The sequence below is a fragment of the Cinclus cinclus genome, chromosome 3 (genome assembly GCF_963662255.1).
Source record: "Cinclus cinclus chromosome 3, bCinCin1.1, whole genome shotgun sequence".
NCBI lineage: Eukaryota > Metazoa > Chordata > Aves > Passeriformes > Cinclidae > Cinclus > Cinclus cinclus.
Genome location: NC_085048.1, coordinates 26,036,761 through 26,055,448, shown reverse-complemented (window position 1 = coordinate 26,055,448; position 18,688 = coordinate 26,036,761). Strand labels below are relative to the sequence as shown.

At 38.0% G+C, this 18,688-nt stretch overlaps 2 protein-coding genes across 10 annotated transcripts in view; one reads left to right on the top strand and one right to left on the bottom strand.

The window, feature by feature from the left end:
* EYS (eyes shut homolog) overlaps positions 1-10,119 on the top strand; it is a 706,383-nt gene extending 696,264 nt beyond the window's left edge. Inside the window, exon 48 of the mRNA XM_062489770.1 lies at positions 8,921-10,119. Within this exon, the coding sequence (XP_062345754.1) occupies positions 8,921-10,119 (1,199 nt within the window). The remainder of the gene's footprint in view (positions 1-8,920) is intronic.
* A 2,379-nt stretch (positions 10,120-12,498) lies between these two features.
* PHF3 (PHD finger protein 3) overlaps positions 12,499-18,688 on the bottom strand; it is a 49,854-nt gene continuing 43,664 nt past the window's right edge. For all 9 annotated transcript variants that reach the window (XM_062489764.1, XM_062489761.1, XM_062489760.1 and 6 more), the window contains 3 exons: positions 18,598-18,687; positions 17,401-17,596; positions 12,499-16,249 (listed from right to left, as the gene is read on the bottom strand). In XM_062489764.1, coding sequence (XP_062345748.1) covers positions 14,076-16,249; positions 17,401-17,596; positions 18,598-18,687 — 2,460 coding nt within the window. In that variant the 3' untranslated portion in view covers positions 12,499-14,075. The remainder of the gene's footprint in view (positions 16,250-17,400; positions 17,597-18,597; position 18,688) is intronic.

Here is an 18,688-nt window from a genome sequence, read left to right as displayed (position 1 = left end):
GACAGATAAATCTAAATAAAATATTTATAGAAATATTTTAAAATTTATTAAGTTACCATTCCTAAAATTTCATGTCAAGAAGACATACTTTGACAGTATAAATGCATTCTAAAATTTAGTCTTTAAGGTGTACATTTTTTTGTAATTATTTTATTAACATTCTCAATTGCATTTAAATGGTGAATGCAGATTTTTAAACAGAAGCATTATGTGTCATCCATACCATCATCTTAGAGCAAATTTTTCACTTGTATTGAGCAGTAGGTTATGCAAAAATTATTCTTTATATGACAAAAAAATTATTGATAATGTGTTTTTACATTCCTTTGTTCAAAGTCTAAAGCTCTAAGATATTTCAATAAACATACTTAGCCAAAAATTCATATAAACACAAATATGCCCAGTGTACCAGCACCTTGTTGTGTAGACAGATATTTCAACAGGTTGATATTGCAACATATACTGCTGACACCTCCTGTTTGCCTTATTCTAATTGCAACCACATACCAAGAAGAAGCTTTAAAGAAAAATATATGGAGCATCTGTAATAAAAATACAAGTATTAGTAAAGAGCTCTGTCTTCTACAATGAATCTTTTATAGTTCTAACACTTACAGGCCAAATCTGACATTCTTGGTGAGTTGTTCTCTCCTGCATAAACTAAAGCATTACATGGGCCATGAAAAATAGGAGGAAAAAAAAAAAGGATTTCTCTCAAAAAGAATAGTAAGAGGTCATGGAAGCAGGTAGCATATAATTAAATTAAATACTTCTTTGGAAGCATCAAAGAGAGTGCTAAGTATGTTTAACTTGGGCCAGGAGTGGTGTAATCTGAGCATGCCTTCATTCTCTTGTCATTCCTGAGTGTTTAGTTTGTACAGGAAAGAATATTTTCTTTCAATCACTTTCTAGAATCATAGCATTTCCATTTCAAAATAAAATTCTTCTTATACAGAGGGATTTACTTACAAATTTCTTATTTCCACTTTCCCTCTCCTCAAGTTTTGAAAGATTCAGGAAAAGCTAATTGCCTGGCTTTTTATTTTTGCCTTCATATAATCCTGTCAAATCCAGGCCAAATTAGATTGATGAAAAATTTAGGCATATTCTTAGCAGCCATCAGATTAGATAGAGCTTTCTGTGTAGGATTAGTTTAGAAAGAACTTCAAATAAAGCTGCTTCTTCTAGACAGTTATGTAAGATTTAATAAATTAATTGCTGAAATCACAGGATTTTGTTTATAAAATTCCTTTTTAATAGGAAAAAACTAGAAATTTTTTCCTTACTAGGCAATGCTGTTTTTACAAAAGATATGAGCTGATTATGCAGATAATTTTGCAATGATACTGAGTAGCACAGTTATGTATCAGCTTGGTTTGTCACCCAAATAAACACTACACTGGGACTTCACCTTCCAGGAGGTATCCCACCTAATAATCCCCCCATCATTAAAAACAAAATCACATCTTGAGTAAGTGAAGAAAAAAACATGAGACTTCTGTTGAAGCATTTTCTTCCAGCTTTGTTCTTTCCAAAGAACATGACAGAACTTTCTAGAAAGGGGAATTCTCCTTACTTTGAAGTTTATCTGCTGGTTCCAGCTTCTGTTCCTCTAAAAATATCACTACTCCAGTACATTTAAATACCTCACAAACTGGCATAAAATGAAAAACATCCTGTGAATCTGTTAGCCTAATTTCCTGTAATTGCCAGCCATCCATTTTGTTGCTTTGTTAACTACTTCTGAATGTGTATCATGACTTTAAGTATAGTACTACTGATTTCTGCAGGCCCTAAGAAAATAATTTCCAAGGTCTGACAAAATTTATGTCGCTAGCAACATTAATAATAAGTTTGGGATAAAACCCAACCCAACAAGTGAGTTGACTTGAGAAACTTGAAGATGGAATGACAAAGGGACTTTCTCCCCCACCCGTGACTACTTGCTGTATGTCTCACTACTGGGCAAGGTCTCTGCAAGCACTATGGAAATCACGTGGATTCCAGCACGCTGTTTGTAGAAGGCCAGCTCACTTCACATTTTCTCAAGGGCAGTGTATCCTGCTTTTACCAATGAAAGCGTGAGACTCCTAATGATTAAACAGCCTTTCATTCAGACAGGGCTTGCTGGATGGCCACCAAGTGCTTGAACAAGGTATATAATTCAGTCCATTTACACAGCAACCACTCTGTATACTTGGAGGCCTTGGCACCCTGGGTAACAGGCAGCTAAAAAGGAGCCTTGCTTTTTTGTTGAGTCATAGCACTACTGAAGCTTTACATTCGTTAGCAAAAGGGGAATATGCCATAGACTTCCTGGATTATTCCAGAGTTCAGGCCAGGGTGATGGAAAGGTTTGCTCCCCAAAGAGATGAGAAAGAACAGTCATGCTAGGTGACTAAGAATGAAGTCAGGTCAATAAACAGAATGGGATGACTCATGCTAAATTTAACACTCAACATTTGCAACAGCAGTTCTCCGTCTCTCTTTAGCCATATTATTATACTACCTGGTCTGAAAAACCTAAAAACTTTAACTGCTGACATTTAAGGCATTTCAGTTTATAAATCCATAACGTGAAAATAAGAGAATGCCAGTAAAAGTGCATAACGTCTGCATGATTTTCTAAAACATTACAGGATAATGGAACTGGACTAAAATATTTTGGAAGTATTCAGAACTTCTAAAGAACTAAAAGGCAGGGGTATTATATTTCTAATCAGAGAGAAACTGATCATCCACTCACTTTTAAAACAAAAACTTGAGTGGACAAGTCTTTTCTCTTTGCAGCCATATTTTCTTAGTTGACGGGGACATAATTTCTGCTTTGTCACTAGTTTTGGAATAATTTATATGGACTAAATAAGCAATGTAGGAAGCAGAACTGCCAGCCAGCTGTGTGACAGAACAGACATCTCCACTGTCTTGAAATCTGTTGCATATGAAGTGTTACTGTTACCCATTTGATACTGGCAAGCAAACCAAAAAACTTTGGGAAATTGAGAGATGGCTTCTTCCAGCTGCCAAAATGTGCCAGGGTGACAGTGCAGACTAAAGGAAGCACAGTAAGTTCCTTCACGAAGAAGAAAGGCATTTTGGAAAGGTGAGGCTGAATACTCTAATCTGCAAATAGATAAGTGCCCACCCCTTGTAGATGCGTGGGCAAGGTTGCTCTGGATCCCAGCTATGCCCTTCCTGCTATGGGATGGTGCTCCAAACTGAAGCTGGACTCTACCTATTGACACTGATTTTTTTACAGGGTTTGAGAAATATACAGGCATGACTTGACACCAGTTTTCAGTCTTCCATAAGATGTGATATGGAACTCCACACATAGAGCAGAATAAATCATAATAATCCATGGAAGCACATCCATGGGTAGCTCCTTTAAGTGTGCATTAGAGGCACTGGCTATGGTTACCCCTAGGTAAAAGATCAAGTTACAACAACCACAACAAGCTCCTTTACCTTGTCAGCCAGCTGGTACCTAACTGCATGCACACACTCAGACAAGAGCAAAGACAAGGTTAACAAACTTAAAGGAAAGCAGTTTCAACCATGCTGACAAATTACCAGCTAGCAATTGACAGCAGAGGCTGGGAATAAGGCTCATCTCTTCGCTGTTCTTCATTCCCTCGTTTTACCCTTTATAGACCTTCCTTTTCTTCCGTTTTTTCTCCTTGACTTTGGGCTTTATTTTGGCTACTGGAAATGCTCAGGAGGCATGTGAAGGACAACTGCTGGTCAGTTAGGCTTCCTCTCAGGGGGACACTACAGTGCATCACCTTCCTTGGTTCACATTGGCCACAGACTGCAGCCATTCAGCTGGATGCTGACAGGGATATTTCAACCCTTTCTAGACAAGAAAAGTTCTGCTCCTGGAAGAATATGTAAGGGGTGACAGTGTAAGAGGATATAGTTCAGGTCCATGGAAAATCATACAGGAGAGCAGCATAAGAGGAAAACTGTGAAAAACAGGATGGAAAGAATGAAAGCAATGCTTTGAACTCGGCTCAGCTAGGCAGGAAGTGAGCAGATACCTCTTGGAGCTGTGATGGTTACAGGATGCATCATGCCAATAAGAGGCACTAATACTGCTCAAGACACAGGCACTTCATTATGGTGGCTTAACAAGGTCAGTTTGGAGTACAGATGAGCACACAACAGAACCTAGAGTAAGAGGTTTCATTAACTGGGAATGATTCCCATTAATGTTACTGCTTATGAGGATAAAAGGCTCAAATGTTTGCTCTGCCACTAAGATGGTGCCAATGATCAGTAACAACTTCTGAAAAAAATGGTGGAAGGAGAGTGGAAGAAATGCTATTCAATACCACAGCAATAGAAACTGGCACTCTGGGTTTGAGCTAGGGGACAGAAGGGTGAGGTAAAACCAACAGAAGGCACAGACTGCAAATATAGATCCAGAGGTGCTGTCTCAGGCCTCTGAAAGAACTAAAGGAACCAAGAATGTAGATGTTTAGTAACCAGGAAAGCACAGCGTAGGGCAACTGGGATTCTTAAGCTGCAGGAAGCTGCTGAAGTACTGATCTCATCAAAGCTTCTGTCCTCAGCTTAGCATAGAGGCTTCTGCTCAGTAACACAGGATGAGACAAAAGGCAAGCAACACATGGCTTAAAGGAACCTAGATCTTCAGTGGTTCCAGGAACTAGTCAGTGAGTTTTGAGCATACAGGGAGCCTTCAGACACCTGCATCTCTGTATCACTGGAACAATGTTAATAGCAGCACAAAAGTGACCACTGACTGTAAGGTTGCATCCACTACTACAAAAGTCACTTGAAACTATGTTCTAGAAGGTCCTTTGCCCATGCAAACTAGTGAGAAATCCTTCTTTATTTACAGTGGAGTGTAGGAAAACCCCCAGGTACTCTTTAACAGGCAAGAAAGGCCTTGCCTTACGCACACATACCACAGCACAAAGGTAGACTTAAGTCACTGTGGGGAAGAAATGTTAAAAAAACCATCCAGGATGCTGTCCCAGCTCATAGTGTGTCAGCCTGAGACACTCTGACACTGTGTTCAGCCCTCCAATCAGTACTGGGCATATTTGGTAGTGCAGGTAGTAAATGCAGAGTTCTCTGCCCAACACTGATGTGTAAATTGAATATTATCACATTTTTTACTCTAGTGATGCTTCTGACCTGAATAGGACATCTCCGAAGAGAGTGTCATTTTCCTAAAATGCATTTCCAACTGTAACAAGTTTTCACAAATTATGATGTACATGAATTTCCTATGGTAACATAAAAACATGGAGAGTTGATACTGCTTGAGCATAATCCCCGCTTAGAATTGGGGTATACAGACACATCTGCATGTCCAGATAAAGACTGAACATGAAAGGGCATTGTCACCATTTGGAAGAATTTAAAGTTTAACTGTGAAACTGTTACGAATTTGTTGGAGATTTACATATTCATAGTACTAGCAAGCTGAAAAAATTTTGTGAAGCACTCAGAATTTATCATAAGGTCATATAAAATACTATTACAGATAATCCAGATCTCAAAGCAGCAGTTGGAACTGAATGCTCTTAATAATTTTGTTCAATGCCCAGGGTCTTGATATGTTGCAGTTTCAAGGCCCAGCTAAGCTGCAACAGCCTACTTCTAAAGAAGATTCAACCTTACTGACATAGATTGCCTTACAGTTCCTTGCACACAGGAGACTGGGAAAATACTTGCATGCACAACAAAAGAATAACTGTGAGTGTCTGTCTCAGGAGTCTCTGCTTTTTTTGTGACACCACTGATGGAGATGAATAGCCCATAGTAGATGAGTTGCTAATCTAAAAAGCCAGAAGCAAAGTTCTATGTCCTGTGTGCCAATCATATTTTCAAGAAAGTAGGGACCAGCTATACAGTCTAGTGCTGGAAAAACGAAGCATGCCATCTCCTCCATGCTTAACAAAAGTAAACTTCCTCAGAAGGGTCTCTGGCTACAGGTTAACTAAGACAGGTCTGAGCAACGATCAAACTGAAATAGTGAAAAACCACCCTGCTTCATGGTCTCCTATACAGAGACTGCTGAGAAGAGAAAATCAGTGGCAAGAATGCCATTAGTTTAAACTGCCATCACTCCTATGATGACATTGGCCTGCACAGGCTCCAGCTGTGCAATCTGGCCCTCAGAGACAGGGTAGATTGAGATCTTGTTGAAAATATTACTGGTTATAAATTGAAAAGCATCAAAGACAAGCCCATAATTTGCCTTCACTTTAAGAGGAAGTTTCTTGAATGGTGAACACATAGGACTTTACATGACAGTCCTAAGGTGTTTTCAGACAGTTATCCCTAGTACTACTTGTGATATGATAAACTTAATGGAGAAATACTGACTGCACCCTAGGATCAACTTTCAGATCCCAAAATTTATCTCAACACTCTGTTGTTCTTGCCAACAACTAAAATGGAAGTCATCTGTGAAAAGAGAGGGTCTAACCAAGGAAGAAGAAAGTATACCACGAGAGCCTCAGAGAGGTGAAATTGGAAGCATAATTTTTTTGTTTAAAACTAGCAGACTAAGTTACTCCAATTTGAAGTGAAGCTTCAAATTTGTGCCAGAACAGAGTACTCAGCAATAACCTCTTTACACTGTAGACAGCAGATTCAGTAACACAGATTTGTTCTTGCGATAAGACTAAATATGATTCCAAAACAGATCATTGCCAAATGCGCAAAGCCACCAAAATCCTCCCCTGCAGGCCAGGAAGTCTTGGAGAACTGTCAGTTTCTCCAGGTCTTGATTACAGGTCTGATGCAACAGTAACCTTGGTCAGATGTTTTCCTCCTTCCTAGAGAGCAAAATATGAGTACTTACGTCCTTATGCAAGTCTGCATGTCCAGGTAGGAGAGTGTTGCTGTAGAGATGGACAAGACACAAGTTTCTTCATCCACAGCAGCCAAATGTTTAGTCTTTACAGCTCATATTTATATGGTTTTCAAGAGCATCGTGTTTAATTGTAGTTGGTTAGTAACTTATGGCAATTCAATTCATTGGTTATTATTTGCTAATGTACGTGTCTGACAAAAACTTTCCTCTCTAGAGATGTTACATTCTTGTCTCTTGGGAATAAGATTCACATGGGTAGAATCTTTTTTTTCCTCACAGGTGCAAACTGATTCCCACAGGAATAGATTGATATGCAGGCTGATTCTCCCTGTTACGAATTACTTTCTCCGCGGAACTTATTAGGCTTGTTAGCTGTACCCAGCCAAAGCAGCAAGGCCTGAACCACGATTTACAAGGCCTTTCTTTTGTAAGGTTTTACCCAAATGCAACAGGAGAGGGGATCGAAGGCTGCCCAACAGCTAGTTCAGAAACTTTTCCTCATGCTCCTTTCTTACCCTAGGATTGGGGGCCGGATAAAAGACATAGACAAGCAGGTTATGTACATTGCTGAAACAATGCAAGATGAGTGCGTTCAAACAATACACTGAAAAATCGAGCACACTCAAAGCCACATCACTAAGCAGGAGAAATCACAAGTGAAGGAAATGATACTTATTTTCTGGGGGAAAAAAACACAATCAAAAAATCAAAAAACAAGCAAGGTCCTTGAAAAAAACACTAAATACAGCAAAGTAAACTAGATCAACACAACTGGAACTAGCAAGCCAAAAGGAAGTTCTCTGCCATCACCAGATTTGAAAAAAGGAGGAGCTTTTTTCTTCTTTCCATGGGGTATCTGGAGCAAGGAAGGTGAGGCATGAAGTATGTGCTCTACGGCCCCTAATACAACTGAAACATCTCCATCCTGCCTAAATGGCAATCTGAACATCTCTTGAATAGGAAGGTAAAATTTTAGCAAATTTCACAAGCTTCCAGTAAATTAAGTCATTCAATTTCACTACAAACAATGTAATTCAAGGATTAGAAATACTCAAAAAATTAAACACATATGAAAGCAAACTTCATCATTCCACTGATAGGTCCATTCTTAGGAATGTTTAATCTTTAAGGAAACTTGACTTGTAACACTTATGAAAGCTTGCATTTGAATTTAATAAACATATTCGCCAGTTTAATTTATAACAACCTGATACCTATTATTTCCAAAAGTAAGATATAAAAGTTGAACTGCACAGGGGCAAACCTCAAAAAATTGAGAACATAACTTTGATTTTCACACTTTTCTGCTGTTCTCTCCTGCTTCTCTGTCACATTCCCCTATTAGGCTCTATTGCTGCTCTTACAAACTTCTCTAGCTCCCATCTCCTAAACTTTCAGCTTTCCTTCTTCATGCTTGAAAGTATACTTTGAAGTGGTACTCTCTCCTTTTACACTGCCCATAAGGCCAGAAACACTAATAGTAGAAAAAAAAAATCTCCTTTCTAATACCTCCTGTCATGAAAGCCTCTAGAAGAACAATTCAACAAAAAGCATATCTGTTCCTACAGCTGTCAGATTATTAAACCCAAAACATCCCTGTTGTGAAAAGAAGCCTTCAGGGAAAGCAGAGTATGTCTGGCACAGACAAAACTGTTCATTAAACTGACAAATCCATCAAGCCTTTATTCAACATACTGAAGTTGAGAGTATTTCTGCGTTTGTAACTTGGCCAAAACTTTATTGTTTTCCTTGCGAACACTGATTCACATGTCCTGGATGCCAAGGTGATCCTGTTTCCTCCTACCTCAGTTATCTAGTCTCTGCACAAAAGCAGAGCTTTTCAGAAGGCTGGGCTTTTTACTTTGAGGCAAACATGAGCTCAGTTTCCAATAATGAAAAAAAAAAAAAAAAGGCTAAGATTAGCTCGTCAGGGAACATTTCCCTCTGTGTGATTTAGATATAATGATGGTACAAGGAAATGCAGGCATGAAAGCATCAGTATCATTAATAAGTTGTTCTTCAGTGCACACCCTCTAAAAATTAAAACTATTTTACATTTTTTTACAGGTGACTTTCTGTGTATATCATTAGTAAACGGATTTACACAGTTACGCTACAACCTGGGAGACAGAACAGTCATCCTACAGACCCTTCAGAAAGTGCAGGCAAATGGAAATACGTGGCACTCACTCACGGCAGGAAGAGTTGGCAATGAAGGTTATCTGGAACTAGATGGTATCAATGTTACTCAAAAAGCTAGTCCTGGAATGAATGCACTAGACGCACACACAGATTTTTTTGTTGGAGGGGTATCCTCCTTAAACATTGTTAATCCAATGGCAATAGAAAATGAACCCACAGGTTTCACTGGTTGCATTCGAGAAATTGTTATAAACAACAGGGAACTGAATCTTACTGTGACTGACTCCAAAGGTGGAGCCAACATTGGTGACTGTGATGGAACAGATTGTGGTTACACTGTGTGCAAAAATAATGGAACATGTCAAGTTGAAAACTCAGGCTTTTCTTGTTCTTGCCCAAGAGAGTGGACAGGGACCATGTGTGAACAATCTATTCACTGTTCACAAAACATGTGTGGGTCTCACGCACTCTGTATCCCTCAACCTTCTTCACTTTCATATACCTGTGCATGTGCACTAGGCTGGACAGGTAAGTACTGTGATAAAAAAATCGAGTTTTTTATAGCAAAGTTTGTTGGTAACTCCTACATTAAATACACAGATCCTTTTTATGGAAAAAGAGACCTCCAGTACAGCCGCCTTTCTTTAAATTTTACTACCAATCAAACTGAAGGCTTAATAGCATGGATGGGAAAAAGTGAAGATGAAGACAATGACTTCCTTGCCATTGGTCTTGCCAATGGAACTTTGAAAGTTGTGATTAATCTTGGAGAAAGAATCTCTGTTCCTCTAATGCATAGCAAATATTTCACGTGTTCTGATGGAAGATGGCATTTCATTACTGTAGTTCAAAACCAAACTTGTGTCAAGGTTTATCTTGATGAGGAACTAATCCTTTTTGAAGATATTGACCCACAAAGGAAATACACTGCTTTAAACTACGGTGGCATTTGTTACTTTGGTGGGTTTGAAATTGGCAGGAAAGTCAATATAGTCACTACAGGGCTTTTTCAGAAGGCATTAATTGGTAAAATTAAAGATGTTGTGCTCTTCCAAGATTCTAAAAAGATTCAGCTAGTGAAAGCAGAAGGATACAACATTCATGATGGAAATTCTGGAAATTAATTTAAAAAACTGTCAAAGACTCTTCTAAAAAGAATAAAATCCCTTTCCCTCCTGTTTATTGTGTTAGCTGGCAGTGTATTACTCAGCAACCCAACATAGGAAAGCACTTAAAAAGTAATAAAGGACAAATCTAAGTAGAGTATTAATAGCGTACGTATATAAGATATGATAATCTTCCTCCTAGAATTATTTATATATACTTTTTAGCATTAACTTTAAAATAACGGGAAAGTCTGCAGGGTTTTTTTTGTGCTTAAAATAGTTTTGTAAACAGAGAAGTAGTAATTAGCTTATAAATGCAACCATCATTCAAGTGTTGTTTGTTCCTTTATGAGAACAGACATCTGTTACCTGTTTCTTCAACTCTTGAATTTTATTAGAATGTTTCTTTTATAATATTACAATCAAAACTAAAAGCTAAAATTGGTGGGGGAAGAAAAGGTGTTCTTGAGGCAAAAAGCACATTCATTATAATGAGAATTTCAAAAAATGTAAGTTATAATTACTTGTTAAGCCCACAGAAATTCTAATTAGGTAATGAAGTTGTTCTCCTTCCCCTCTAAGTCTGTGTCCATCCTGTATGTAAGAGGGTAGAATTCAAGCCTCTCTTAAGTCTCCTAAAATATTACCCTTAAAGAATGATTTCAAGAGCAAAAAACATACTTAATTTTAGAGAGAGACAACAGGCCTCCCAGTTTTCTCCAGCAGAGGTCTCCCCTATTGGACTACCTGAAAACTTTTGGCTTTAATGATTTATAACTGGAATGTGTCAGTCTGCCTACAAGAAACTTTTATTCCAAAGATCTTAAAAAGTCCAAGAACTGTTCTTACCTATAGCTTTCTGGCTTATGTACCCCTAAATGGCATTTCAAAATTTTATGAGAACAGAGGTTTTGGTCATAGTAAACCAAATTTCTGCAAATATATTTTTCATTAGTTGATAATCTCAAAAGTAAACAGATAATAAAAACATAAAATAAATACAAAAACGCAATTCCTTCTCATAAGGAAGGAATTATATTCCTGTGTTATATTCTGCTTTAGGAAACAATAATAAAAATAAAATTCTGTTTTAATGTGCTTACACCAATAAAGCATGATGGCATTTACATTTCTAATTTGACTGCTGGCTTACTATATAGGTAAAATTATTAAATAAAAATAAAAGTGATTCCTATCTTTTCCTTTTTCACTTTATTATTGCTCAAAAGCACATAACAAACCATCACCTCCTTGCATGGAAATTCTCTGCATGCAAGTTTTCAATGTGTACCTGTCAGAAACAAATAACTATTTTTGGGGTGGAGAGGGAAGTGAGCAAAAGCCATGAACACATAAAACTAGGTGACACACATCTGCTTCCACACTGAGCATGTAGCAATGAAAGCACTGTCAAGTCAGTTACAGGTGATAACTGAAGTGCATGGGAGCTACCCCAAGATGTTTTAAGCATCTGTGAACATCTTTGTGAGGTTCATTCTATCTTCTTCAGCTGCTCTGAGCCCTCAAGTCAAGATAAGCCCAATGCAACAGAGCTTCTGCAACTCTTCCCAAAAGGCAGCTCATGAAGCCCACCTGGCATTTGAGCTGTTCCCAGATTCTCCTCTTCCCGTTTCTCTAAGTAAGGCCTTTTCTGACCATGTGATGCTGGAGAAGGGAGCATATTTAAGGTTTATCCTGTTCTCTCTGGGGCTTCTGGTGTACTGCCAGTTCCTCAGCAGTCCACATTGCCTTTCATGATCTGAGCAGTGATTCAGTGTAAAGCAAGGAACAAGTAATCTGAGCACTTCCAGCTAACACAAATGTTGGAAGGAGTGACTGAAGGCAACGGAGAGTAAAATCCTTTATTCCTGTAGTAGTAGGATTTATTCCTATTACACTAACTAACATCCTAGGAACAAATTCTGGAGACTTTTGCTATTTGTTAAGCACTTAACAAAACTCTCCCTCAAGATGTTTTACTCCATCTCTCTTCAGGTTTTAAATACACAAGGCAGGGGGCATAGCACTCGGCAAACTTGAAAAATGTTTACATATTCTTTTAAACAAGTTATTTCTGGTAACTCTGGCAGAAAGCATTCCCATCCCTTTCATACAGGCAGTTGCGATTTTCACTGCTTCCAGTTTATTTTCAAAGCAGAGATGAATGCACGTGTGAGAAGCAGATCACCAGTGACCTTGGAGTAGACTACTTTTGAACGGATCAAAATAAAATCTTCATATGCAGAGCTGTAAAGTTAAAACTTACTACAAAAATGAGAACAATGCTTTGGTGTACTTCAGTGCCTACAGAACTCAGTGCAAATATTTAAACAACAAAACACATGTATAATACTACCAGGTATATTCAACAGCACTACTGCTATACAGACCATAGAATTAATTTGGAAAAGACTGATTTTATTTTAAAGATGTTTGAATATCGCTATTAGTTATTGAGGATGTTTTTGTCATTAAGTCTCCTCAGCAATGAGCCTAAGAAACATCACTTAATAGAAGTTTACCGCCTCCTTTATTCAGTGCAAGATTTTTCATTTTAGCCAATTTGACCATGAAGCTACTTGCAAGGTATACAAGTAAAAATTTACCTTAAAATATATTCATAATTAAAACTAACAATTAGGATGTTAAACTGGGAAGACTTTTATGGAAAGAAGAGGCTTTTCTATAGCAAAGTGCAAAATGCTCTGTCAGCAGCATAGTAAGGTTATGTACTCAAAGTGGAAAAACAAAACACTGAAAACCAGAACAACAGACCTCAGTTTTTCTTTATAAGGTGGAATATTTTTGTTGTTTCTGACAGACTCAACAAGATGCCCAGTGTATTTTAATAAGTATAAGAGTAGGTGATTTTGTTTTCATGTTTGCATATTGTTTGGTATTGGTGGATGGTAGTCCACAAAATACCAAGTTACCAGAAGTCCCAAGGGTACAAGCGCTTCTGCCCTTCTCCCCGCTCTTTGTTCTCCAAAACGCAAAACAAACTGAGTTATGAAGTGCACAACAAATGTGGCATTCTGTGACTCAGCCTTCTATATTCATTTAGCCTACAGTTTCACAGCTATGAAATCAAACACACACGGTATGTGAGAAAGTTTTATCATTTTAGAATCAAAATATCCCTTAAAATATTTACATTTTACAGTAAAAAGGATAGCAAAACACAAAGTAATGTACAAGCTTAGGTATTCAAGTTTCTGAAACATGGAAAATGATGGGAGAAATGAATTTACTACTACAAATAATTTTCAAGAATTTAGGTTAGAAATGCTTTCTTATTAAAACAAGTGCAGTTTAAAGCAGTAACATTCGAGCAGCTCAGCCTTCCAATTTCTGGTCACAAACTGCTTCAGATGCTTAGGAAAAACTTGAAATATAATGAAATACACTTGAGTTTTTTATTGTACTACTGAATAATTTTTAAAAAATCCCAAATTCTTCACACCACTGAGAATATTACATTTTGTTGTAACATGGATTCTGAGGCTTTGCTGCAGTCTTTAAAAACAGTGCAATTTAAAAACAAGGTTATTGTATGAAAACCACCTTTAAAGTTATCAGAGCATCTTAAAACAGAAGAGAGCACAAATTACCAAAGGCAGCAACTATATTGCAGACTTGACTAAAGCCAACTTCCTCAGCTAAGAAAATTCCTAAGCCTTTATTGCATATTAATAAAAGAAATCTTTAAAATTTTGAATATACAGCAATGTAATTTTTTTTAAAATATTAAACTCCTACTTCTAGCAATAGTTGGTATAATGAAAAAAAGGATGAGTATTGGTACACTGAGTGGTACCAAAACACAGACTTGTTTCTGCAAAACACCAACACAGAATAAAAAACAATGGCACAATCCTAGCAGGCTCTCTTTTTTTTTTTTTGTCATACAAAGTTTTACGACATTACTCTAACAGTTTATTTAAATAGGATTTTAAAAGACTGCCTGCATCTTTTTACCTTTTGCTTTTAGTTCTGTCACTGTGGTCCCTATGCCTCTCTCTGTTCTTTTCACTTTCTCGTTCTCTATGCTTGTCTTTGCTTTTCTCCCTCTCCTTATCTTTTTCATGAGCCTGTTCATCACTTTTAGGCTTCTCTGTCTTTTTTTCTGGATTTCTAGTCTCTCTGGGGCTTTTTCCATCAGCAGCTCTATCACTGTGTGGAGATCGCACTCTTTCTTTGTCTCTCTGTCCTTCCTCTCTACTCTTCCGCTCTCTCTCTTTTTCCTGGTTTCTGTCTCTGCGCCTGTTTCTTTCAGAGTCTTGCTCCCAGTATTTTTCATTGCTCCACTCTTTTTCATGTCTGTCTTTTTTTTGGTGATGGGTTTCACTGTAAAGTCTTTGTCGATCATTTTTTCCCCTATTGAATCCTCTCTCCAAATGCTGGTCTTCTCTGCCCCAAGGATCACTGGGGCGTCTTTCTGGTCTCCTACTGTCTTTACTCTGAAAAAAATTTTCTGGTCCCAAAAACCTTGACTGTTTGTGAGCCACTGGTAGCCCTTGTGCAATGGGTCCGGCATACTGTGGTGGCTGACCTGATAAATGAGCTACTGGTGGCCATGGCATCATTGGATTTTGAGGAAAACCAAAGCCAGGAGGGGGAAGAAGCGGAGGTGGTAAATGAGGAGGAAATCCAAACATAGGGCTGTTTTGTGGGGGGAAGTTATGAGGTGCAGGAGCTTGAAACTGAAATCCAGGTGGATTAGATTTAGAATGCTGAAAATTCTGCTGCGGAGGTCCAACAGACGAGAAGCTGCCACTTGCAATAGGGCTTGGGACTTTGGAAATAAACTCTGAACGAGAAGCATTTTCAGTTTCAAAATGAGATGAAGTTACAGCTGGTCCTCTTCTAAATGAGTTCACTGTTTCGATGTTTTGCATCAATGCATCTTCCTGTGAGTGTTTGGTATCTTCTGCTTGTGATGCAACTGTGTTATCTGCCTTAGATGCAGCTGAACTGAACTGTGTCTCATTGGTTTGGGCCTCACTTTGATACAGGTTTAAGCCCCCTTCTCCAGAAGGTTGTTTATTCTCTGTTTCTCCTTGATCATTTCCAGAAGCATTCTGTCGGTCTTCATTTCTGCTAACATCTCCATCCTTGTTTTCTGATATATTAGTCTGCTGGCTTCGTCCAGCTGCCTGTCGTGGGTCTCTTTTAAGATTAATAAATGGTGGTGATTTAGAGGTATTAGCAGTAGTAACTTCAGAAGAGCCTACATTAACATTGTTCTCATTAGGTTTTTTTCCTGAATTTGATGAGGAAGAAAAGCTAGAATTTGTGCTCCTTCTAACTTCCTGTGCAACACTATCCTTGTCCAGTAACTGTCGTTTTGGGTCATTTTCTTTACTGTCTTCAGTTTCCTTATTCTGTGACTGAGCAGACAAATTTGCTAAAAATACTTCTGTGGAGACATCTGGGGGTTTCCCCTTAAGACTCAGCCCTATCAAAGAACCAGCACTTCTTGCAGAACTTGAGGTCCCTACAGCTGCTGTATCCACAGTTATAGCAGCATTAGTGGATTCTTGAGGGTCATCCAAACCAGTCTTTGCTTCACTAGCTTCACCAGTTACATCAGCAACATCCATGGTTTCTTCTTTCGAGGCTGCCTGTTCATTTAATAATGGTATGTCTTCACTAGGACCTGCTTCTGACTTGCTGTGCTCATACACCTGCCCTGTTGTACCCAAAAGGCTTTGAAGAATATCATCCACTGGCAATGGTTTATTTGCCAGCTCCAGAGTAGAAGGCTGATTTTCCCACCCAACCAGGACTCCAGGAAGAAACCTGAGAGGCTTTGGTGGTTCATGTTTGGTACTTTCCACCAATGGTTCAGTAACTGCTGGAGCATCATCTGTATTAGACTGCTGTGGTTTATTTCTCTGCTTGTGTAGCACAGTTGTGAAGGAATTAAAGAAATTATTTTCCTCTTCTTCTTCTAGTGCCAAATCATGATGCAAGACTTCAGGTTTGCTTGGCTTGCTTTTCTTCTCTGGTGGCAAGCTGCTCAGGGTACTTTCAGCAGCTTCATCTGCAAAACTACTGGTAACACTTGAAACAGCAGTAATCTGCCTCTTCATTTTCTGGCGAATTATCAATCCCAGCAATAAATTTGGTCGATGTATTTCAATCCCTGTACAAAATTGCAACAGCAATTTATCATCTCTTTATATTTTGGTTAAGGCAGTAATTTTAACAAAAACAACCCCCATACACTTCCAAAGTGCTAGCAAAAGATTTAATCTTATGATATTCAAAATTGTTCTGCTTGTCATGCTAAACATTAACAATACTTTAATAAAATATGTATTTCCAGTATTAAAATTATGACTTCAAGCACGGCAAATTATATTTGTTTCAAGAACAGTATAACTTCTAAATAGAGAATATGAGACAGTTATATAGAACATCTAATCTCATCAGAAACAGCAAAGAAGTTAAACATCATGTTAATCACACAGCTACATGGTAACAGTAGTAGCAAAGCATATTAGGGATAAAAAGTAAACAGAGCACTTGCAAAACAAAAGTTTCCTCATAATTTGTGTTAGATATACTTCTTCAAAGATTTAACAGGAGCTCATTTCAGAAATGTTTCCCTGATTTCAGTAAAGGCACTGTGTTTCAAGGCATACAATTACTCATCTCTTCGCTATCTATTTTGTTCTGTGCAACTGCAAAAAAATGAGTCGTAGCTCATTCTCTCTTCATTTTGGCCCTGCCTACCTCAAAAAGAAAGATTATCCACAAATTTTTATAACCAAGATAAACTGATGCAGAGTAACTCAGGTGTACACTAAACAACTGAAACCCATTTCAGGACCTTTTCTTCATTGCCTGTCTATGCTTGAAACTTCCAATTAATATGTTGCTCCAAAAAGAACTTAGGAATACTTGAGAAAAAAGATTAGTACATTTCAAATAATGAAAAATACTATTTTAAATTGAGAGTATCAATTTGGAACTCATGCCTTCTACCACAGTCCACTTGTGTGACTCAGTTTACTGACAATGAAACCTACAAAGCCACCTGTGTTAGAAAAAGAAGGCAGCAGACATAAAACAAGGTTGCACACACTAATATTTTAATCTTTGAAGTATCAGAATAACCTACCAAGGGGAAATGAATGTATTTTCAAGGAAACTAATATAATAATACTATGGAAAACTCATTACATATTTGAATAAAATAGCATTTTTAAATTTTATTTCCTCGTATATTTCTGTTGCCAACTTCTTTAAGTAGTTATGATAATAAAACTCCAAATTCCAAGCTGTACTTACCAGGCCCATCAAAAGGCACAAGGTGATGAGGGACTTTATCTGAGGACCCTAAAGGGATGAGGTACAAATCTTTCACTTGCTTCATATTATTGGCCGCTACGCCATAACGTTTTCTACTGCTGAAATAGGCAAACAACAAGGCATAGGAGATCTGATCCTCTTCAGTTACTGGGGTAAAGCGAACCACACAGATCTCCTGTTTGCAAGAAGAGATGGAAAAAGATGGTCATGAGTGTTTTTCTGTGAAATGTTTGGGGTTTTTTTAACTGACTGCTCTTTATTTAAAAGAACATGCTGAGGAAAACAAGCTAGGCCAAACTGGCAGAGAACAGAAGAGACAGAAGGATCAGAAACACGGCCAAAAATAATTCAGAACTAGATAAAACAAATAGAAAGCATTCAGTATGAAAAAAATTAATTCAAGTGCATGACAAAAGAGCCATTTAATAGTTTAACAGCCAGCTAAGTAACAAGTTTCAGGTAAGCTTGCCAGCTTTCAATGAATTACTCCAGTCCCTACCCTTAACATTATTAGAAAGCTGCATTTTGTAGTCTGTCGTGTCCAAAATATCCATTAATACTAGTGGAAGACCAGTATTCAGATCCCAGAATTATGCCTGAAGCCCAGTAACCACATACACCAGGACTGGCTGGAAAACAGCTTGGCATAAAATGATGTGGGCATCGTGGTGGATAAGCCCAGCATGAACCAGTGATGTGTCCATGCCAAGAAGGCCAACTGCAATCTGGGTGTCAGAATCAAAGCAGTCAGAACACCAAGGGAAATATCTATTTCTTTCTATCCAGCGCTTGTGAGACACCACCTGGAAAAGACTTTCAAGCTTTGGACTCCCCAGCACAAGGACAACTGGCACACAGTGGGACAAAGTCCAGCAAAGGGCCACTGAGATGGTTTTGCACAATGCGACAATACTGAAAATGAAAGGGTAACACTTGAGAGGTGAAATGGTATCCAAACATTCCTGACAAGTTACTGGGTCAAAGGAAGACAGGTATTCTCAAATATTTTAAGGTTAGGTAGGAAGAAAATGAATGCCAGCAGTTGTCATTCAACATAACCATGAGATATTCCTAAAGTTCATATATTTTAGTGAATGTTTCAGAGAGAAAAGAAACAAGTATCTTTAGGCTAAGAAGCATATTAAGCAGCAAGTCTTTACGAGGTAAAATTCCTACCTTGGTCCCTGAAGCTTTGATTTTTTCTACATAATCCCAGACAGTGTGGGGAGATATCCTGCCACCTACTTGAATACTATCAGGTAAATCC